General features: G+C 42.9%; 8 protein-coding genes across 8 annotated transcripts; 6 read left to right on the top strand and 2 right to left on the bottom strand.

Moving 5' to 3' along the window:
• Window positions 1–1,771: 1,771 nt before the first annotated feature.
• Window positions 1,772–2,301, top strand: Bfra_010438 (uncharacterized protein; the record flags this gene model as incomplete). The annotated part of the gene is made up of 2 exons (XM_037340770.1): window positions 1,772–2,021; window positions 2,069–2,301. The coding sequence occupies 2 exons, from the start codon at window positions 1,772–1,774 to the stop codon at window positions 2,299–2,301; spliced, it is 483 nt and encodes a 160-aa protein (XP_037186413.1).
• A 33-nt stretch (window positions 2,302–2,334) lies between these two features.
• Bfra_010439 (uncharacterized protein) lies at window positions 2,335–2,727 on the bottom strand (the record flags this gene model as incomplete). The annotated part of the gene is made up of 1 exon (XM_037340771.1): window positions 2,335–2,727. The coding sequence occupies one exon, from the start codon at window positions 2,725–2,727 to the stop codon at window positions 2,335–2,337; it is 393 nt and encodes a 130-aa protein (XP_037186414.1).
• A 3,571-nt stretch (window positions 2,728–6,298) lies between these two features.
• Window positions 6,299–8,710, top strand: Bfra_010440 (putative sialidase protein; the record flags this gene model as incomplete). The annotated part of the gene is made up of 4 exons (XM_037340772.1): window positions 6,299–6,351; window positions 6,398–6,503; window positions 6,881–6,939; window positions 7,012–8,710. The coding sequence occupies 4 exons, from the start codon at window positions 6,299–6,301 to the stop codon at window positions 8,708–8,710; spliced, it is 1,917 nt and encodes a 638-aa protein (XP_037186415.1).
• A 517-nt stretch (window positions 8,711–9,227) lies between these two features.
• Window positions 9,228–11,507, top strand: Bfra_010441 (putative glycoside hydrolase family 61 protein; the record flags this gene model as incomplete). The annotated part of the gene is made up of 10 exons (XM_037340773.1): window positions 9,228–9,251; window positions 9,326–9,420; window positions 9,480–9,734; window positions 9,786–9,959; window positions 10,028–10,173; window positions 10,308–10,356; window positions 10,429–10,469; window positions 10,534–10,717; window positions 10,829–11,088; window positions 11,203–11,507. The coding sequence occupies 10 exons, from the start codon at window positions 9,228–9,230 to the stop codon at window positions 11,505–11,507; spliced, it is 1,533 nt and encodes a 510-aa protein (XP_037186416.1).
• Window positions 11,508–11,510: 3 nt separating this feature from the next.
• Bfra_010442 (putative chitin deacetylase protein) lies at window positions 11,511–11,797 on the top strand (the record flags this gene model as incomplete). Its single annotated transcript, XM_037340774.1, has 2 exons — window positions 11,511–11,592; window positions 11,640–11,797. The coding sequence occupies 2 exons, from the start codon at window positions 11,511–11,513 to the stop codon at window positions 11,795–11,797; spliced, it is 240 nt and encodes a 79-aa protein (XP_037186417.1).
• A 609-nt stretch (window positions 11,798–12,406) lies between these two features.
• Bfra_010443 (uncharacterized protein) lies at window positions 12,407–13,683 on the bottom strand (the record flags this gene model as incomplete). The annotated part of the gene is made up of 2 exons (XM_037340775.1): window positions 12,407–12,463; window positions 12,553–13,683. The coding sequence occupies 2 exons, from the start codon at window positions 13,681–13,683 to the stop codon at window positions 12,407–12,409; spliced, it is 1,188 nt and encodes a 395-aa protein (XP_037186418.1).
• A 1,067-nt stretch (window positions 13,684–14,750) lies between these two features.
• Bfra_010444 (putative rna exonuclease rex2 protein) lies at window positions 14,751–15,706 on the top strand (the record flags this gene model as incomplete). The annotated part of the gene is made up of 4 exons (XM_037340776.1): window positions 14,751–14,798; window positions 14,963–15,097; window positions 15,224–15,618; window positions 15,670–15,706. The coding sequence occupies 4 exons, from the start codon at window positions 14,751–14,753 to the stop codon at window positions 15,704–15,706; spliced, it is 615 nt and encodes a 204-aa protein (XP_037186419.1).
• A 1,150-nt stretch (window positions 15,707–16,856) lies between these two features.
• On the top strand, window positions 16,857–18,882 carry Bfra_010445 (putative phosphoglucomutase protein; the record flags this gene model as incomplete). The annotated part of the gene is made up of 4 exons (XM_037340777.1): window positions 16,857–16,909; window positions 17,098–17,399; window positions 17,512–18,528; window positions 18,590–18,882. The coding sequence occupies 4 exons, from the start codon at window positions 16,857–16,859 to the stop codon at window positions 18,880–18,882; spliced, it is 1,665 nt and encodes a 554-aa protein (XP_037186420.1).
• Window positions 18,883–20,705: the final 1,823 nt, after the last annotated feature.

The raw sequence follows: 20,705 nt of genomic DNA on the forward strand, positions 1-20,705 counted from the left end.
AGATTGACGAGTGTCAATCGGCTACTAGTACCTAGTGCATACTGATGCAGCTGCCCCTGCCCAATTTTCTTCACTCGTGGCACACCCTAGCTTGCGAAGGACGAAAAGCATGTCAATGAGCAGAGGCAAAGAACAAGATTGGTAGCTTCATTGACGGAAGGTTAGATTACCGACAGCATTGTTGGGGTATACTGGAGGGTTTCGTGTCGTGGTGTTTCTTGCATTTCGAAGAGGGCCAGCAGCCGCGCCATTAAAGCATTGAGGCTAGCCATTGTCGAATTGCTTTCATGCAGTATGATACGGCGACGGACAATGCGCGGAATAAATGATAGAATGATGCACTTCAATATTCCGTTAACATGATGTGGTGATACTCTGACAAATTTCAAAACGAAGGTAGCGAGTGATTCGATCTTACCTGGGAATACTCCGCGGTTAATTGGATTAATCCCACACACGTCTAGAACTTGGTCTCGCTCACCATCTGCAAGAACTTATTCTCGTGTGACAAATTTTTGTATACTTGATACGGCACGATGCGTTGGGTGTGAAGGAGCCGGAAAGTGTATTTAAAAAGGATGCACATGCGAATATCCGGAAAACTCGCTTGTATCACCCATGGATTTTCCAAAATCTCGAGAATAATAGCAATCACAAAAAGATCACCCACCCACTGCTTTCTAAGCAAACTGTTTCCAAATTGCATGAAAAGCATTAATCCTTTGCGGGAGTCCTTGAGCTAGCCCGATTATTTGGATCTGTACAAATCTTTTGCCAACTTCACACCCATGGACTAAGGTCTCAAAATGAATGCCAGTATGTGATATTGGGGTTCAACTGCAATAGGCCTGCCATTTGTTTGTCCTACGCAATGGGAATTAATCCTACAACATCATCTACTTTACAAAATTCAGTGTATCATATGGAAACACATACTTTAGAACGAATTTTCTGTTGCAGACCTTCCAAATCTTTCCATAAGGGAAAAATTCCGGTCTGACGACGTTTGAGAAGGCTTATCTGTAACCGATGAATGAATTCATATGTTATCTATTCAGTGCCATTCGGATTTCTGCATCTACTTCCTATCTCAAGGTGCTTGATTGAGCACCCGAGCATGAATAACTTAGATCTAAGTGAACACCACGTTTGAAAATGACAGACGAGTATTTTCACGCTTTTGAGAGGTGTCACTACCTACGTCAATTGATGAATCCCACCCAGCGTGCAACTAGATGGAGAGATTGTAACTTTGAATCACGAGGTAGGAAATAGCAGCCATGTGTACTGGTAGCTTCTCGGTTATGTACACCGCGAAGTCTGAAAGTCTTGACAGCACTAATGACTCTAGTTCAAGCACTAATAGATCTAGTTAAATATAATTTTCAACTATATAAGCAAGAAATGTACTCCCGGGTTTCCTTTTTCTCTTCACAAGTAATTAAATTCACAATCACAATCTTAACCCTTATCTTAATCGTAATAAGTCATCTCGAGCTCCAGTTGATACAATTCGATATACCTGCTTCAAACCCCTTTTTTTCTAAATTTAGAGCAAAAGTTTCGCCTGTTTAAGAACTTTGTATATTTCTTCCATATAACATCGTTCACCAAGATCATTTTTCGCCATCTCAAAAAACAGGCATCATCCTGTTTACGGACCAGAACTTGACAGGCGACCTCACCGCAATTTATATAAAATCTCTCAACGACTATATTTTGAGATATATTCGAGTACCTGGGAAACAATAAAACACAAGCAGGAGCAGTCATGTTTTCAAATTTGGAATCGAGACTCCGTCGAGCCATGGACTCAAGGAGGGGAAAGAGGGAAACCTATAAGGAAACGGAGAATAATGAATTAGTTCATCAATCCATCAGTACCAGCGAAACAGCAAAAGCAACAAACCCTGCTTTGAAGACACTAGAACAACCGAATGCAGATCCAACTTCTATCAAGGTCGAAATAGTTTTGATGGACGAGAAGAGCGAGCGAAAAGCAAGGCCACCCCACAAGAGAAGTTTATCGCAAGATTATTTATCAAGAAACATTTCATTGAACTCGCAGCTGATAAAATTGATCGTTCTCAACAACAGTTGTTGTTATTGAAACAAAAAGACCCTGCAGAGGAAGTATATCCATCTTTGCGTCTATCTAGTGAGCTAAGCATGGATATATATACATCTGGTGACATGATCGAGGATATGAATGAGGAGGAGTTGCCCTATACTTCCTCATCGGCTCCATCTGCGCATTTGACACATAATATCCTCCACCTGATAACTTGGGAGCTACCATAGGATTACTTCCACGACCAAACGCGCCATTGTCATCTAGTTTATTGATCCCAAGTTTTTCAGTCTGTAGTTTCTTGCGCCTTTGGCGTTCGCGATAGAGAAATAGAGAGCTACTATGACAGCGAGGTCGAGAGAAATACCAACTGCTGCTCCGACTATTGTGGGGGTTGAGCTGGAAGCTGCGGCGACTGGAGTGTTTGTTGCGGAAAGGAAGGGTGTCGATGCGGTGGTACGAGTCTGTGAAGTTTGAGGTGTGGTTGAGGATCTTGATGTTGAACTCGCAGATAAGGGTGTTACCGCGGAAGCTGCCGCTGAAGTTATGAGCGAATCACCTGGTTCCGCAAACATTGTGTCGAACCCCGGTTCGAAAGTTGATGTTCCAGCGACCAGAACGGATGTTAGTTCCCAGCTCTTATAGCTCTTCCCCATGTTCAAGCCCCTGTTGAGCTGTGGAGAGGCTCTGAACCACCAGATCAAAAGACACGTATGGACTGATGATGAACGGCACGAAAATTAAAAAAAATGTCTATAAGATCGATTAAAGCAATATACGAATACTGCTCGATACACATTGAATTTTCCTAAATTTATTTCCGTCGTTACCGTATTCTATGCTTGGAGATGGGTCTCCTAAGCCAAGAACGTAAAGCAAAGTGGCATAAGGCCAAATGGTACTCATAAATCAAGATAGGATCAATGGCGATAGAATGAAGCAATCGCCGACGATTTCGCATCATGTCTCTCGAAGAGAGAGAGCAGGAGGGGATATTGTAACTCGGGATTTTCAGTGCAGTCAGCTTTTGCAGATTGTTGTATATAATGGCTTTACCCACCAGTGGCAACCTGCATGTCGACTGATCATACCACTGAGGTTAGGACTCGGAGATGGACTGAAAGATTACAATTACCTAGGAATTAGTGGCCATATTTCAACCAAGCAGTATACACACTATACTCAGCGCATACCATAATGCAAGTTTTGCAAGATTTGACTTGTTGAGGCTACAAACTGTTACCGTGCCATATAGTCTTAGACCAATATAGTCTTAGACCAATATAGTCTTAGACCAATATAGTCTTAGACCAATATAGTCTTAGACCAATATAGTCTTAGACCAATATGATGTTATCCATTGATTCCACGCTCGATTGGTTCGAAAATTGTGGATGGTTTGATCTTGAGTCTGCGACATTTAAGATTTGATTTCGACAAGAGTTCAGAACATACACTTGCCAAGAGCACCCGTATGGAACATCAATCTCTAGAGAATCAACACGAGAGGTGTTGTTCAAAAGGAAGGGTGGCGAGTATTCACGACACCGGAAATAAGTAGCGAAGCTCCAGCATGGCCAACGATACTAGCCATCTCATGGAAATAAAGAGTGAAGGTATAAAACGAAACTGCATCCAGTATTGAAAAATGCAATAAATAGCGGAAACATGCAACAAAGCTGCATTCAACATTGAAAGGAGTAACAAATGGCGAAGAAATGCAACAAAAAGAGATTTTTCTCTTTGAGAAATGAGTGAATTGCGGCTGAAGCAAAAAAAACTAACGGGTTATAATCAATCATGATTTCAGCTGATAGTCGTGTGAGAGTAAAAGGATTCATCTCGGTACTGAACATCAACACGTCGATAGATGAACAAGTGAAAGCATAGAATAAGGATAAAAATCCTAATCAAATCCTTCGATGTCTGCCCCCCTCATCTACCGGACCACACCAGAGTCTGAGCGCAATGAACATAACCGCCGCAACTCTGCACGGCGGTAGGGACCAAGCTTCGAACACTGCTCATTTTCGTGGACATTTCAAGACATATCACCCGAACGCATAAGCCAGTTTGAGGCCTTTCGAATCCGCAGTGATCGTCGAGCAGCTGAGATTCGCAATCAGTCTGCCAAGAACGTAATCGTGATGATCGGGGTAAAGTACCGGAAGGATTTTAAAGACACGGGCGAATTGTGGATTGAGATGCAGAGTAGGAAGGAACGATACATGTACGCGCAAAACAAAACGGACTTGTGTCGCAATGATTCCATCACGTGGACGACACGTTTATTAAAATGTGACCCTGGGGCTCAAAAGCCAAAGATAGTTCAATATTTGATCCTTGATCAATAATCCCAAGATAGAAAACTTAAAGTTCTTCAACGATCCGCATAAACCGTGTCCACATTATTCTCCGCTCATGAGCTTCCCAGTGTAGGTATTTTTAATTTTTGTAGCCGCCCGGAGAAAAATGAAGTGGACTCTCTCACAAATTAAAATTGTCGAGCGGAGAAAAGATGCAAGCGATTGTAGATTACGCACGTGATCCACTCTCTCCATTGAAATTCCAATCATCGGATAAAAGTCCCGAAGTCAAACGAAACAGCCAACCAATCAATCATTCCTAATCAAGCAAACGAAAACCCCACGAAACACTTGTCGTTCTCGTTCCCTCGTTCAGCCCTTCAAGGGTACGAGAATGAACGATAATCAATCCTACGACCGTTATCGTGAACTTGCTCTATCTTTCTTGGACCTTAGTGCAGTCTAAGCGCTTTAGGTCTTTCCGAACTCCAGAATTCCATTTTTAGATAGTTCAGGCGAGCTATCCGAGAAGAAATACTACCTGATCGTACAAATTTAGTTATGGGAAATATTAAATCCCATATTGGCATTTCGAACAGTACATACTGTCTCGACCTCATGTCTTAAAAAATGCGAGACGTCTCAATTTGAAGTATGAAGAAAGCTAATCTTAGGTAGACCTCTTTTTGAGGCCGAAGCTCAAAGGCATGAATATCAATCTGACAATTATCGTTTACGTTTCAAGGGCTGTCATCATCGTATTCTAGTGAGCTCATACCTTCCTGTGGGCTTGGGTTATCTTTCGTCTGATGAACGATATGACGATATCATACCAGTGCTTATCAGATATGGATCATGGATCTCTCCATCCGATCTCTCTTCCATGTATCTTGCTCTTCTAGACTGTACAGTTAATAATGAGTCAGAGTTTTTCTTCCTGAAACTGTGAAACGTAGATCATGAAACAAGATGAACATCTTGACTAATTCTCGGAATGATACATCGCATCACTCCCATCAAAATTCCAAGATATAAAAATCGATCGATATCCAATAATTCAACCCATTCTATCAAAATCCAATTGATTTGTCTACAACCCTTGTACAATTATACCGTTCATACCTAGGCAGGTATGCGGCGCGTCGAGAGAAAAAACAGGGATAATTCTGAGATCATTCGCTTATTGGCATGTGCTCCTTTACCAATGATCTTCAAGGAGAGGTTACGTCGTCAACACGACCCTGACACGTAACCGCCAGTCTCCATTTCTTCAAACCCGATTTTGGATTAACGTGACATTTCTTTACTTTGAGCAGTCTCATTTGAATAAAGCATAATGTTACTCAGGCGCTTGGTGGTCGGCTGTGCAAATTTGTTAGTAAAAGCGTCTGCCGGTCGCGGTACTTGAATAGCATGATCGAAATTGGGAATAGTTTCAATTAGTACTCCACAATTGAGTTGAACTATTGCTTATTGAAAAAATCTATTCCGATTCACCGAAGTTTGATGGGTCAACAATTTGGCCAGTCGTATGTCGCAAAGGCTAAAAAAAGTTTCATTAAGCAAGCGCTGGTTAACCAATAAGGCGACAAATTATTCTTAGGTACGTCTTCAAGTAGCAATACCTAATGAAATTATTGTTCAATGCCGTTGCCGTTGTTTTGTACGAGTACCTATACCCTACCTACACTCAATGTTGTGCAATGTTGGCTTGTTGATTTCGGTAACGCGAGCGCTTGGAGAAATTTCGCGATGTTGCACGCGATGTCGTGGATTTTGGTACGTACTTATCCTAAAATGTAATTACCCGAACGCGTCTTTTTGCTTATTTCACAATCAGCGCCTCTATTTTGATTCGATTGTGATAATCGATTTTAATTGGATTATTTCTTGATTTCTCGGCAAGAACTATCAAATTCCCATGTACAATACCATCTCCCCGGATCCACTATCCAAAAAAATTGGCGTTCATGGGTAAGGTTAAATGGTCTAAAAATGAGTCATTTTAACATTGCATTAGTGTTCATACACTTAACCTAATTGAGATTATATTTTTCGGGCGGCTGCTGAAGAACGAACCATATGGCCTCATCTTCTTGACCAAGAAACAGTATCATGTCCACTTTGTATATTGTCAGTCTCGTCTAACTACATTTCTCCGCGTTTCGGATTATTTAGATCTTTTTCTTGATACCCCTGTCCGGAAGTCAAGTCGATCCATGAAGTGATCTAGGTATTGGATACCACCCTTCTACTCAATTTCAACGAGGATAAGTACTGGTAGTTATCGCCTCATATCTCATTTTTAGTTATTCAGTCTCATCTCATACTCTTTCTTTCGTTCTTCATTCATTCGCATTAGAAATTTCTTCTGTCATCAAAAAAATTAGAAGAGCTGTGCTCATCGTCATACCATCATATCATACCTTTTAATATTCTTCAGTCGATCTTGAAGCAATCAAAAATATCTGGAGCCGGCTCCTTCATCAGAACTTTAATATAGTGTCTCCTTTATAGCCACAGACCACCTACCGCTCACCACCACTATACTCATATCTCTGCGTAAGTAAAGCACCTGACATTGCTAATAAACTTGGACTACAATGACATTGATTAACGTTTTAATGTGTGCAGTCCGGTAGCAGACATGTCATTTGATTATTCTTCGTTCTCATTTGAGCCAACTACTCCTCCACAATTCACATTTGAGGAGCCTTTGATTAGTGCTCCTTTCAGACTTGGTCACTCTCGATCAGGTTCGCAAGTGTCAATCTATTCTCGAGATTCATCTCCATCCGATTCTATCAGCATTTCAAGTACCCAGATGACTACTCCGGCTAGATCACCAATTAGACAACACGGCCCACTTCTCTTACCCAAGATTCGTCCACAAGATCAGGAAATCAATGCTTCGCCCTCAACTGGATTGAGAGTCACCAAAACATCAAAAAAGAATACCGCTAGTCGTGCATTCAAACCTACTCATAATAGGAGCTACACGAATCCCGAGACAATCGTTTTTAACTCTGATATTTTCCCTTCGAATACTCGTCCAATGTCTACTCTTTGCTCACCAATGTACGCTGTTCAATCAGTTGAAAGTCAGCAACACAGACGTTCCTCAAGCTCCAGTCTTGATGGTCAAACACTCGGCAAATATGGATTCCCAACGTATCGTCAAATGCCAAACTACATCCAACAATCTCCAAATATGCCAGTCATGGAATCATACTCACCACAACCACATGAGCGATACCCAACTCCTGCACGTGAGCCATCCCCACTTGCTCAAATGAGCAGCATAGACGACATTCACCCCATCCATATCTCCGATAATTCAACATCCAACCTCGCTACATACCTCACTTCTCCCAACCCCGCTCCAGCTCTTGTCCGTCAACTCAACATTCATGTCCGTGACACAAACGCCAAGCATTTCTGGTGGGACATCCGACAAATCCGACCCTGGACATCCTTCAACACCACCACCATTTCCTCCATCCCCGGTTTTCACGATTTACTAAATCTCGGTCTCCCATCCAACCTTTTCCAACATCCATCCCGTGCTTGCAACAACCCCGAGAATGAACACGAGTTGCAAAACATCTATACTCAATTCTACGCCGCAAAACTCAACCGCGCACTATCCATTTCCCAAGGATCCCGCCATCTAATGATGCGTGCATCATCAGCCATGGGACAAAAGTCTGGCGATCCATCTTTCATCTCCAACTACACCGACGACAACTCCCAGCTAATCTACGGACGAGGACTCGGTCGCGTCGTCGGATTAGTCAAATCCTTCGACCGCTGGAACACCGGCATGCGCGTCGAAGGCAACCATCGCAAAGTGGAGTATCTCCGCGGCCTTGCACATCTACACAAATGTATGCGCGAACACGGATGTCGCTATGGATTTATCATGACGGAAATTGAACTTGTCGTCGTACGCAACGGATCTGAATCTGTTCCTCATTTCGGATATCTCGAAATCCAAACTATCCAGCTTGCTGCGCATTCGAATTCTACTTCTGCATTTTCCGAGATGGATAATTCTTTTGAGGATGATAAGTTGGAGAATATGACGGCGTTGATGGCGCTTTGGTATTTACATATGCTTGCGAGAGATGAGATGTTACCTGGTCAGATGACCTGGAAGACGGAGATTGGTGCGCCGGCTGAGGGAACGAGGAGGAAGATTTTGCCAAAGGATGATTGGATTCCGGAACCGCAGTTGGCGGAGAAAAGAGAGGCGAAGAGGGGTCGTGGGTGGGTTTGGCCGGAGGAGGGTGTGGGGAGAAAGGAGTTGGGGAAGAGGGGTGTTAGGTATTAGGTATGGAGATGAGGGAAAAGTAAAGGGAAGAAAATAAAATAGAAAACCGCAGGCCGGTTGATGAATGCATTGAGGAGTTGGAACGGAACATGGATTTGAGCTGCAATTAGTAAAGGATGCAACTCTGGGTAGTCTAATTTGGGTGGCATAGTGAATAATTAGGAGTATTGATAATGAATGGCATTTTGCGCTTCTAAGAACTTTATCTTGTTACTGTCATAGTTTTTCTCGCATGAGTTTGAGTCGTCTTTCATTTCGAGAATAACATACCACTTTTGTGATTTTGTAGTAAAATTTGTCAACTACCTATTCAAACCCCTGAATTTGAAAGTAAAGATGCGGCACAGACAACTCTAAGCGAGCACTAACCCCATTACAACCGCTCACTCCGAGCCTAACTATGATTTGAGCTACCCAGGCTTCAAATGTGGGATCCACTTTCCCAAGGGTCTTAAAAGTCTAAGTCATTGACAGATGCACATCTTTTGGTCGTTGCATGTCAGAATAAATTTTCGATATGTCTCGCTTTCAACGTGCTTTGGTCAGTGTATCCAAGATTCTCATGAGCACATACCTCTGTTGTTATCGAAATCTTGTATCTGACATTCAAACTAGATCTGCGGCCTGCTGTTGCAACCAGTAGTTGAATCTCAAATCTTTCTTGGAGCACCTCAGGTTGAGGCTCCCGGAAATTTCTCCACAGCTTGCAAGTACGTTGTTGATGCCAAAAACTCGTGGAATACAATGCTAAGTAATTTTAACAATATAGTGCTACTTTCAACGAGAACATCGCATGTAACAAAACGCTGTATGAGGTCGCACTGGGACAATTATTTCCCACAGTCGATGATCTTTCTAGCATTTGCACTGACACCTGTCTGGGATCTCTTGAGACTTTGCGAGCTCAGCAACTGTTAGATTGCAGCAGTTCCGATTTAGCGGTCAACGCCGGAGAGACATATCCTCCAGCTCTCACTACTGATATTCTCTTATTCACATACAATTACACATGTATACAGGATCCGTGGATATGCCCGTATTTTTGTTAGTCTTTGACTGATCTCTTCGTCTATAGAACCACAAGTGGATACTGCTATCCGGACTTTTTCGCATGGAATAATGACACTGAAAGCACAACCTCCACTGAGGTCTGCTCAAATTGTAATCTTCTTATTCAGCAGAGCCAGCTAGATTCGCCACTTGGATGGGATGATGATTCCGCTAGCATGTATTCATCACTAACGTCTTCGTAAGTTAGTTCAGATACACAATCACTAATAAACAAAAAACAAGTCTCACTCACTGACCACTCGACAGCTGCGGAGTGACGAAATATCCAGTCGCATCCCCAAGTCCATATTCTTTGGATGTCACAGCTACTGTCTCATCGACTGCAAATCCTTCGACTACCACAGCCGCATATGCATGTATATCAATGTACACGATTCAAGAAGATGACACTTGTAGGTCCATCAGTGAATCCCAGCAGGTAGCGACATTCTATCTGATGCAAGCGAACGATTTCCTCTTTAGTGCAGTTTTGCTTGATGACACGGTTCAATATAATGACTTTCATCCGTGCATAATTATCCTGGAGTATCAACTGCTGCTTCGACAGGAAGTGCAAGCGCCACAACGCCCATAGCGTAAGTCTAGCTACCCCCGAAACTATTCCGACTATGAATACTACCACCACTGACTTTCTTAAACATATATAGATCAGTTCCGACAAACCTAGCACCAAATACAACGACAGAATGTAAGTTTCATATTCGGCCCCGTGAGAGATTTAAGTAAAGCGACTGATAATGATTCTTCTTTAGGCGCAGAATATTATCTAGTGCTAGATGGGGACGACTGCGCAAGTATATCGATTGTCAAGGGTATCTCCTTGACAGACTTTTACTTCCTGAATCCCATGGTAAACAGTACATGTGGAAATCTCTGGACTGACACTTACTACTGTGTCGAGGCCGTAGGAAATATCGCGACGTATCTCGGATATGGGTAAGCACTCAACCAGTTACACTTCCAAGCTCTGTTGAATTCTTGCAGCACCTTCGTTTGGAAATGAATCATTCTGCTTTTTATTCGCTGACAACATACTCTAAACCACAGGGGGATGTCAACAACGAAGAATCCATGTTCACAACTGGATGCCCCTGCCAGCTGTTTTGTCACCACATACCCTACCACTACGCCATTTACTTGGCCAGCAGTGGGCACAATGACTACGACTGCTTTGTTGACTAATTTTACATCCCTCGCCGACCTTCCACTTGCACCCGGGACTTCAGCATCCTGTTCACAGTATGCAGAGTACTATCAGAGCAAGTCTGATATCAACTCATGTGGGGCCATTGCCCATTTCTATGATAGTCAGTTTTTCATCCTTTTTCTATGGAATTCCTTAATATATTTCTCCATGTTATTGATTCTTCTCGCTGGATAGAAAAGTCTATTTTACTGACGATTCTTCAATGTGTGGCCAGTTGGAATATCAGATGTCGTCGCATGGAATCCATCCCTCATGTATGATGCAAACAACACAACTTCATGCGTGTTTCTTCCCGGCTATCGTTACTGCGTCGCAGGAACCACTACAGGGTCAGATGGCACTTCCAGCATCTCAATCAATGGTCTGTGCGGTGCCGATAATACAAACTATACATGCGAAGGTAGTGTATTTGGAGATTGCTGCTCGGAATGTGGAAACTGTGGTTCGACGAGCGACTTCTGTGGCGTGGGGTGTCAGTCGCTATTCGGCAGCTGCACAGTAGCGTCTGCGACATCTTAATCTATGACTGATACGGCTACGACTACTACTGCGGCATTGCCAACCGTCACTCTTTCACCTGACGGCTCATGCGGTGGTGAAAGTGGTAAGTGAACTACATAATATTTTTATTCCATCTCTAGAATATTCTAGGAAATGTTTCACACGCCCATGTTCATTACTGGAAGGTGTTGCTAATCTCTACCGGTACAGGATATACCTGCGAGCCTTCAGACTGCTGCAGTGAAAGTGGATATTGTGGTAACACTTCCGACTTCTGCGGTGTGGGATGCCAGTCAGCGTTGTTTTGACTACCGTACTGGCTCAATGGTGGATGTGTAGCGATTATGATAATTGGACATGTGCTGGGTCGACCTTTGGAAGTTGCTGTAGTCAATATGGATTCTGCGGTAGCGGCAGTACATATTGCGACGTTGGATCGGGTTGTCAAACGGCCTCGGCGAGTGTGCTTCTTGAAACTTGTACGTGATCCTTTGAGCTGGGTGTATTGGTATATTACCTTGCAAGGAGTGCATATTGTGGTGAAGGAGTTGTGGTAGTCATCTTTTCGAGGAAAAAAAAGGTGCGGTTATGTCCGCGGAGATAGAAATTTCTTATCCCTTAATCTGTTGAGCACTGCACCAGCTCGTACATCATACCAATAACGGCTCTTTTACAATGGTGATTTAATCGAAACGAATCCGAATTGTTGCTAGAATTTTATCTTGCAAATCTTCCGGTATAATTTCAGGAATGACTCGCGGCCATTCAGACCTTCATGGCCAAGCCATTACGTGGACTCGAATAATCTAGAATGATTGTAAATAAGAAAAACATGAGCAGGAACTGATTTTTTATGTTGTGTCTTCAAAATCATAGACTGCAAATGCGGAAATGTATCGTTCGATCATAACCATGATTTATGGTAAAGGCGATACCATACCTGAGCGATACGCTGGATATGGTGCGTCAGGCTCCTAGATATCGACATTAGTACATCTTATACCACAACAGCAGAATACTTTCTAAAAATGTAAAGAGTATGAGACGTGGAAGGAGTACAAACCATCACCTCCGCAGGACCTCCCTTACTGTTCACATATCGCGTTTTCCAATCCTCGCTTTTGGACATAAAGCAGTAGTACAACCAGTCGAAGACCTTGGGAAGAGGAATCGTAATAAAGCCTTCGAAATCGAATGTATCCGTCTCTTTGTAATCCGGATCTACAGCTCGTAAAGACAGTGTGGTATCCCAGGGATCTGCTTCCCCGGAACTTTTAGGTTTGTAAAGCGTCTTGGTGGATATCACATCGTGGTCAAGAGCCGCATCGTTTACCACTAGAAAGCAATCCGTTGCTCTCCCGCTAGGTATCTCTCCATTTCCCCTCATTCTCTTGAATCGTTCTCGTAATGTATCCAGGCTCGCGCCATCTAGTTCTGGATCGGAAACAAGAAGAGATTTCTGGGTCGTGACTAAGGTGTTTGCTTTAGTCCAACAGTCACGTAGAACAGTAGCTGCGGTCATTCTATAAACGCCTTTGAAGACATGCCATTTTTGATCTGTTCCTTCACGATAATCTGTCCGAAATATAACAAACCCCCAATGAGCTAGCTTTGCGGCAAGCATTTCCTGTACCCATTTGGGTCGACCAGCTTCCCTCTGCGCGGCGAAGGCGGCACGCATTTCCTGTGCTTTCTGCTCACGCTGTTGTTCCCTAACTGGCTGATTGAGCCGTCTCAGTTTATCCCATCGTTTGCTGGCAAGGCGGTTAATCGCGTTGTCATAAGGATTACCCAAGGAGATCTGTACTTTTTCGACAAGCTGCCGTTCTTCATCCATAAGGTCCATAGACCACAGAAGATATCTTTTGCCACTGGCTAGATTACCTGGCTCCCACGTAACGCCAAATAAGATAATATCAGCCTCTTCTTGGGTAAGGGTAACGAGGCTGACTGCCACTTTATCCTTCAGCTCCGCCATAGTTAAGCCAACCTTTTTCACACAAAGTCTATCTTCTTCATCTGGTAGTGGAAGTCCATCTAACTGATTCTTCTCTGCGCGAGTGATTGATGTGGGGTCTTTCAACAAGGCAACACGCTCATATAGTGCTTTGTCCTCGGGTGGCATTCGAAGGTTTTTGGTTATCGAGAACGTCGAGAACTGGGGTGCGTTAGATGATCCCGAGTCGGCTGACATCTTGAATGCTCGAAATAAGATGAATGCACGATATGTAGATGACCGTGATCGGGGGTAAATGCATTGATAAAGGTGATTCGACACTTTATCCAGGATGGCATAGTGTAACGTCCTCAACCGTAATCATATTTTCGCTCCGAGAATACTGTCAATACTGTACGGTGATTCGCATACACCCTATAAGCCTATAGGGGGGAGTGATATTATTCTATTTCAAGAGGAGAGTTGGGGAACAAGAAACAAGAGATGAGGTGAAGAGCTTCGAGATATGATGTTGAATTGTAGGAGCTAGCAGCATTGGTTTGGATTGGGATTCGTGCTGGCTGGACGGGACTCATTGTCTCTAGGTATGTCTAAGCTTCTCGTTGCAGGTCAACTCGGGGTATACCTACCTAGTTAAAAGATGCTCTAAGCGAATTAGATTGAGTACCTAGGTAGATGAACTTTCTCATATTATGATTTACTTTACCTAGTTAGTATCAGCGTATCTACCTAGTATTTGATACCGAAAAACGAAACCCATCGGCGTATCACCAGCCAGCCAGGTTGAATCTTTACACGCAAAGTGATGAGTCTCCTACCTAGCAAATCAAATGAATTGAAATGCCCAATTCATGTGACCATCATAACCATCAAATGATGTTGCACCTCAGAAATAATGTGATATCTCGGATGGACTTCGGCTTGAACTTTGACACTCTGACACTTAGATGAGTAATCTCACATGACCTTCAAATAATTGTGTTGCACATCTAGAATTGAGGACCTGGAGGGTATGTATCACTCAAACAATCAATATATGTATTCGTCCTATCAATGCAATTAGGCGCCTGATAGCGGGGTCACCTCTGAGGATTTTCACCATGGGATGAGATTAGATGAGCAGGTACGAAGTGAGAATTTTGGGATTGGTTTTGTACGATCGATACATCCCTTTTGATTTTTATTCAATTCTTCCAACAACATTGACGACATTCAATTCGAGTACTGTAGCTTTGTGATTCTTGATCATTGAGTGTGGACTCTGATTCTGACATAAGGAGGCACGCAAGCTGAGTATTCACAAGATGGAGGAAGTAAGCACCAGTCATCCATTGGTTTGGATTGATTGTGAGGTGTGTTGTGTATTTCTTTACTATTTATTACCCCTCCATTGTTCATCTGTTCATCTGTTCATCTGTTCATCAAATGATATACCAACACCTATGCCCGCATTGGATTAGAATTTGAGGTATACTATATCCTCAAGCTTGCAGGCTAACAATGGCATATCGTATAGATGACAGGACTGGATGTTGAAAACGATGTCATTATTGAGATCTCCTGTGTAATTACGAATGGGAATTTGGAGGTGATGGATGAGAAGGGCTGGAATGCTGTGATTCATCAGGATCAAGAGACGATGGATAAAATGGTTTGTACCTCCTTTATTTCCCTGAACACGGGTTTGCAAGCTTGCACATCTCTTCTCCCATGATAATATCGTCATTTTCATTCATTAAAGGTCTCGCATGCATACTTACAATCTCTCAACCTACAGGATGAATGGTGTACCACAACCCACGCCTCCACTGGCCTAACCTCCGAAGTTCTCTCCTCAACCACCACTCCCACCGAAGCTGCCGAGTCTCTTCTCACATACATCAAATCATGGGTTCCTGAACCCCGTCGCGCATTACTCGCTGGAAATAGTGTTCATGCCGATAAAGCATTCTTGAGCAAAGGACCTTACAAACAAATAATCGAGCATCTGCACTATCGAATCTTGGACGTGAGCAGTATTAAAGAAGCTGCGAAGCGTTGGTGCGATTTGAGAGTCTTGGTTGATCAACCAAAGAAACAGGGAAAACATCGAGGGAGAGAAGATATTTTGGAGAGTATTGATGAGGCGAGATATTGGAAGGAGAGAGTTTTTCAACAAGTACCTGTTTCGAAGTGAGGGTTTGATAGGATTAGTTTTCACATGCTGAATTTCTGATTTGTTAGGCATGAACATGAACCGATTCTTGCGTGGCATGGATGAGTGAGATGATCATGTTGATACTTTGTTGTGCGTATGTTTGTGCAGATTGATACCCCCAACGAAGAGAAAGGAGGGTTGCGTTGCTACGTTATGAGAACGGCAGGAGAATTGTTGAAGTTAGGTACTTGATCATTGACATCAATAATACGACTTTCACTAGTAGACAATACTACCAAGTTTTTCTTCATAGCTCCCGTCTTATCGTATGATGGCGTAACGCTAGGAATTATCCATGCGGTGTTGAAAGGAACTGGTTGCACACCACCTGCAACGATAAACGTATGAAGGAAGACCACCCGTTAATCTTTGATTGGGACAGTGACACCCACACGTCATGATTTGCCATGGAAGCGTGAGAGACGTCGAGACTAAATGATTTTTGACTTTTGAATGGGGGAGTCTTTGAAAGCTGCATGGTGTAACTGTGCATTCATTCCCAACTTTATACAATCTAACCAGAACGCGACAAAGTTCCTAGCAATGAAGGCTAGGCTCAAGGGGCCGTCGGATAGTGTGTGATGTGAGGCTGAAGGTTATTTAGGTCCAATTCTTTGATATTGGATAGAATTCATAACGTTGGACCACGATATATTTACCAGGAATCACATAATATCTGCTAAATCGTTCCATCATCACATCTACATGTACCTACCTAGGTAGTATTAAACAATCATAAGATGATGATGAATCAAGACTTTGACGACGTCAGGAATCGAATAGCCTAATATCAAGTATGTATGTATGTATGTATGTATCTTCGTATGTATGTATGTATGTATGTATCTATCTATCTATCTTCGCATGTATGTATGGGAATATCCAAAAGATACGTACTTCCTATAGTTAGCTATTATGAGTATGAGGTAATCCATCCATCATCATTCGAGATCTTCACCCCTCATCCCATCACGAAGAGTGGGGTCATCAAATCCATTCATGTGCGCATCCCTGGTCTCCTTGTGCAAGTTCCTCTCAACGAATGCCCCACCAAACGAACCTTCTCCACCTAGGAGCTAATATCAACACCGCTGGTTGAGCTGGTCTTGTTGGCATCAAAAACTCCTGTGCCCCCTTTTTAATTCTCATACCATACGCTTGCTTTTCTTTCTTAATCTCATACTTCATCTCAGAGAAATTCACATCAGAAATCATGAGTGTCAAGACTGTTTCTTTGAAACCTTTTACCGATCAGAAGCCCGGAACGTAAGTACTTGTTTTTGGAAGCTTGCACCCCACCTCTCCTCTCCTCTCTTCTCCTCTCCTCTCCCTGATTAAATGCTCCATTTTGTCGATATGGAGGGGAATATTGATTCTTACTGAATCCTTTACAAAAATCGAATATCAAAACGCAGTTCACTTCAGTCCAGTTTGCTAATATTCTGATTATTCAGTTCTGGTCTCCGTAAAAAGGTCGTTGTTTTCCAACAAGAGCACTACAGCGAGTCTTTCGTTGCCTCTATCCTCCTCTCCATCCCCGAAGGTGTCAAGGACAGTTTCCTCGTTATTGGTGGTGATGGACGATACTGGAACCCAGAGGTTGTGCAATTGATTGCAAAGATTGGTGCCGCATACGGTGTCAAGAAGTTGTTGATCGGTCAAAATGGTATCTTGAGTACCCCTGCTGCGTCGCATATTATCAGGAAGAGAAACGCGACTGGCGGTATCTTGTTGACTGCTAGTCACAACGCTGGAGGTATGTTTTAGTCTTTTTCCTCATTTGGGGGATTTGGGATGATGTCGAATGGATTCGAGTAATGATGTAATGGGAGAAGAGAGATCGTGGCTAATTTTTGATTGATGAACAGGTCCAAAGAACGATTTCGGTATCAAATACAACCTTGCAAATGGTGGACCAGCTCCAGAATCAGTTACAAACAAGATCTTCGAAGCTTCGAAAACTCTTACCGAATACAAGATTGCCGATATCCCAGAAGTCGACATTGCTACAATTGGCACAAAAACATATGGTTCATTGGAAGTTGAGATTATCGATTCTTGTACCGATTATGTTGAGATGTTGAAGGATATCTTTGATTTCCCTCTCATCAAGAAATTCTTCGAAACACACACCGATTTTAAGGTTCTATTCGATGCCCTCTCCGGTGTCACTGGTCCTTACGGAAAGGCTATCTTTGAGACTGAATTGGGTCTTCCAAGCTCTAGCACACAAAACTGTATTCCTTCACCAGATTTCAATGGAGGTCACCCAGATCCTAACTTGACCTACGCGCACTCACTTGTTGAGGCTGTTGATAAGGGAAAGATTCACTTCGGTGCTGCAAGTGACGGAGATGGAGATCGTAACATGATTTACGGTGCTAATGCATTCGTCTCCCCTGGTGACAGTCTTGCAATCATTGCTCATTATGCACAAACTATCCCATACTTCAAGAAACAAGGTGTCTACGGTCTTGCCCGCAGTATGCCAACATCTGGAGCTGTTGATCTTGTTGCTAAAGCTCAAGGTCTTAACTGCTATGAAGTTCCTACCGGATGGAAATTCTTCTGTGCTTTGTTCGATGCTGATAAACTTTCCATCTGCGGTGAGGAATCTTTCGGTACTGGATCGAACCATATCCGTGAGAAGGATGGTCTTTGGGCTGTCGTTGCTTGGTTGAACATTATCGCCGCTATTGGTGAGAAGGATCCAAGTGTTACTCCAAGTATTGCCAAGATTCAACATGATTTCTGGACTATCTATGGACGTACCTTCTTCACTAGATACGATTATGAGGATGTTAGCAGTGAGGGTGCTGCAAAGGTTGTTAAGGATTTGAATGCTAAGATTGAGGATTCTTCATTCATTGGCAGTAAAATTGGTGGTAAGTTTTTCCTGTCAGTTTTTTGATGTCATGACAAAGTAGCTCACATATTACCTCACAGACCGTACAGTTTCTGACGCCGGTGACTTCTCCTACACTGACCTCGATGGTAGCGTTTCCCCCAACCAAGGTCTTTACGTTAAGTTCTCTGATGGATCCCGAATCGTTGTTCGTCTCAGTGGTACCGGTTCTTCGGGTGCTACAATCAGATTGTATATTGAGAAACATACAGATGATAAGAGCACCTACGGTCAAGATGCTCAAGTATTCTTGAAGGATAATGTAGACTTCGCTGTGGAGTTGTTGAAGTTTAAGGAGTATATCGGTAGAACCGAGCCAGATGTCAAGACTTAAATTAGTCTGAAGGACACGTGGGGTTGAAAATAAAAGAGATAGTTGTGAAAAGTAGTTTTAGCGTTGCAAGCATGCAAATATGATATCAATACAATGTTAATCATTATGACGATTATTATGGAGATTTTGTTGTTTTGTTGTTTGGGAATGAATGTGAATGGCAAGAGGAATTTGAAATGTTTGGGTTGTATTGGGAATCTGGAATCTGGGAATTTGAGATTTGAGATGAGAGGTAAATCGCGGAGTGTAGATAATTGGTTGTGAGTCGTAAAGGTGCTGTGGAAATTCGAAATGGGATGTTATACCTGGTAGCTGAAGAGTTGATATGATGATGTCTCGAGAAGAGAAGAAGGGGGTTCAAGAAAAGGTATGATGCAAAATGGTGTGAGGATGTAAAATTGGAGAAGTGTGCAGATTGAGCTATGCTGGGATGGGGTGGATAGGAGTGAGTAGGAGATGCGAGGTGAGATGGGGGAGGGAGAGAGAGAGGGAAGGAGAAGGTGAGGGTGAGGGAAGGAGAAGGTGAGGGTGAGGGTGGAGATGAGGGAAATGGAAGAGATGGAAGTGGATAGATAGGTAGGTGGTTGGGTAGATGGAAAACGTGAAAGTGAGTAGGTCGTTTAAAGGTAGTATGAAGATGGCTTTTTGGGGGGAGGAAAATGAAGGGAGAGAGGAGGGGAGGGGAGAGGAGAGGAGAGGGGTATTCGATAGGAGGGAAGTGGTGGTGAATGGGATGTTGGAAGTTGGAAGTTGGAAGATGATGAAACTATAAGGGGATAGATAAGGTGGTGGGATTATCTAAATGGATATCTAATGAAGATTGGGTGATGGGGTTAGATAATGGAGATGTTGGAGGAGGGATGGGTGGGGAGTTAATGGGGAATAGAGGAAAGAGGGGATGGGGGATGGGGAAGGGAGAAGAGCGGAAAGAGGAGGATTGGAAGAGAGGGGGGAGTGGAACATGTGGTAGGTGGTTTTGGTGGGTTTGGGACTGAATTGGTTGGATGATTAGGTGTTTGGATTAATTGGTGATGTTGGGATGGGATGGGTATGGATGGTTTTTGTAGATGGGATGGTGGTGCTGGTGATGAGTGTACCTGGGTATGAAGAGAGAAGGAAGGGCGAGGATATAGGATGGGAAAGGGAGGGAAGAGAATGGAGATTATAGGTGAGTTGAAGATAAAAGAATGGGGATGGGGATGGAGATGGGGATGAGGATGAGGATGAGGATGAGGATGGAGATGAGATGAAAAGGGAGAAGATGAACATTTATAGGTGTGAGATCCGATGAGATAAGATGAGATGAGTTTGACATGAGATGAGATGAGAGGTTTGTATATTTTCTAGCTCGGAGAGGTATTGAATTGGGTGGAATGGTGGAGATGATGTAGACGAGATGAGAGATGGGATAAAGAAGATGATGAAATATAACAAAACGAAACAAGCGAACTCAGAAGAAGAAGAAGAAGAAGAAGAAGAAGAAGGAGGAGAAGAAGAAGAAGGAAAAGAATTCTAGCTAAGATGTAGGTCATGCTGTGAATATATGTACGAGAAAAATCAGTCGATTCTCACGAGTACTTCCAAAATCACATTACAATGAAGTATCACGGAATTAAATCGCGAAAGATACAAATGGGTTTTAGGTTTTCTTGTTTTTTTGTTTGATAGAGTATTAAACTCTTTTATATCCCTTGAATATCACTCTGATATTGTTTTTTCCCTATGAATCAAAAAGAGAACCCCAGATTCATCCTAACCCATACCGATTCAGCGATCCAACCCAATCATATCCAGTCAGAGACTCATATGCTTAGCAAGCACAG

The sequence above is a fragment of the Botrytis fragariae genome (genome assembly GCF_013461495.1).
Source record: "Botrytis fragariae strain BVB16 chromosome Unknown tig00000797, whole genome shotgun sequence".
Taxonomy (NCBI): Eukaryota; Fungi; Ascomycota; class Leotiomycetes; order Helotiales; family Sclerotiniaceae; genus Botrytis; species Botrytis fragariae.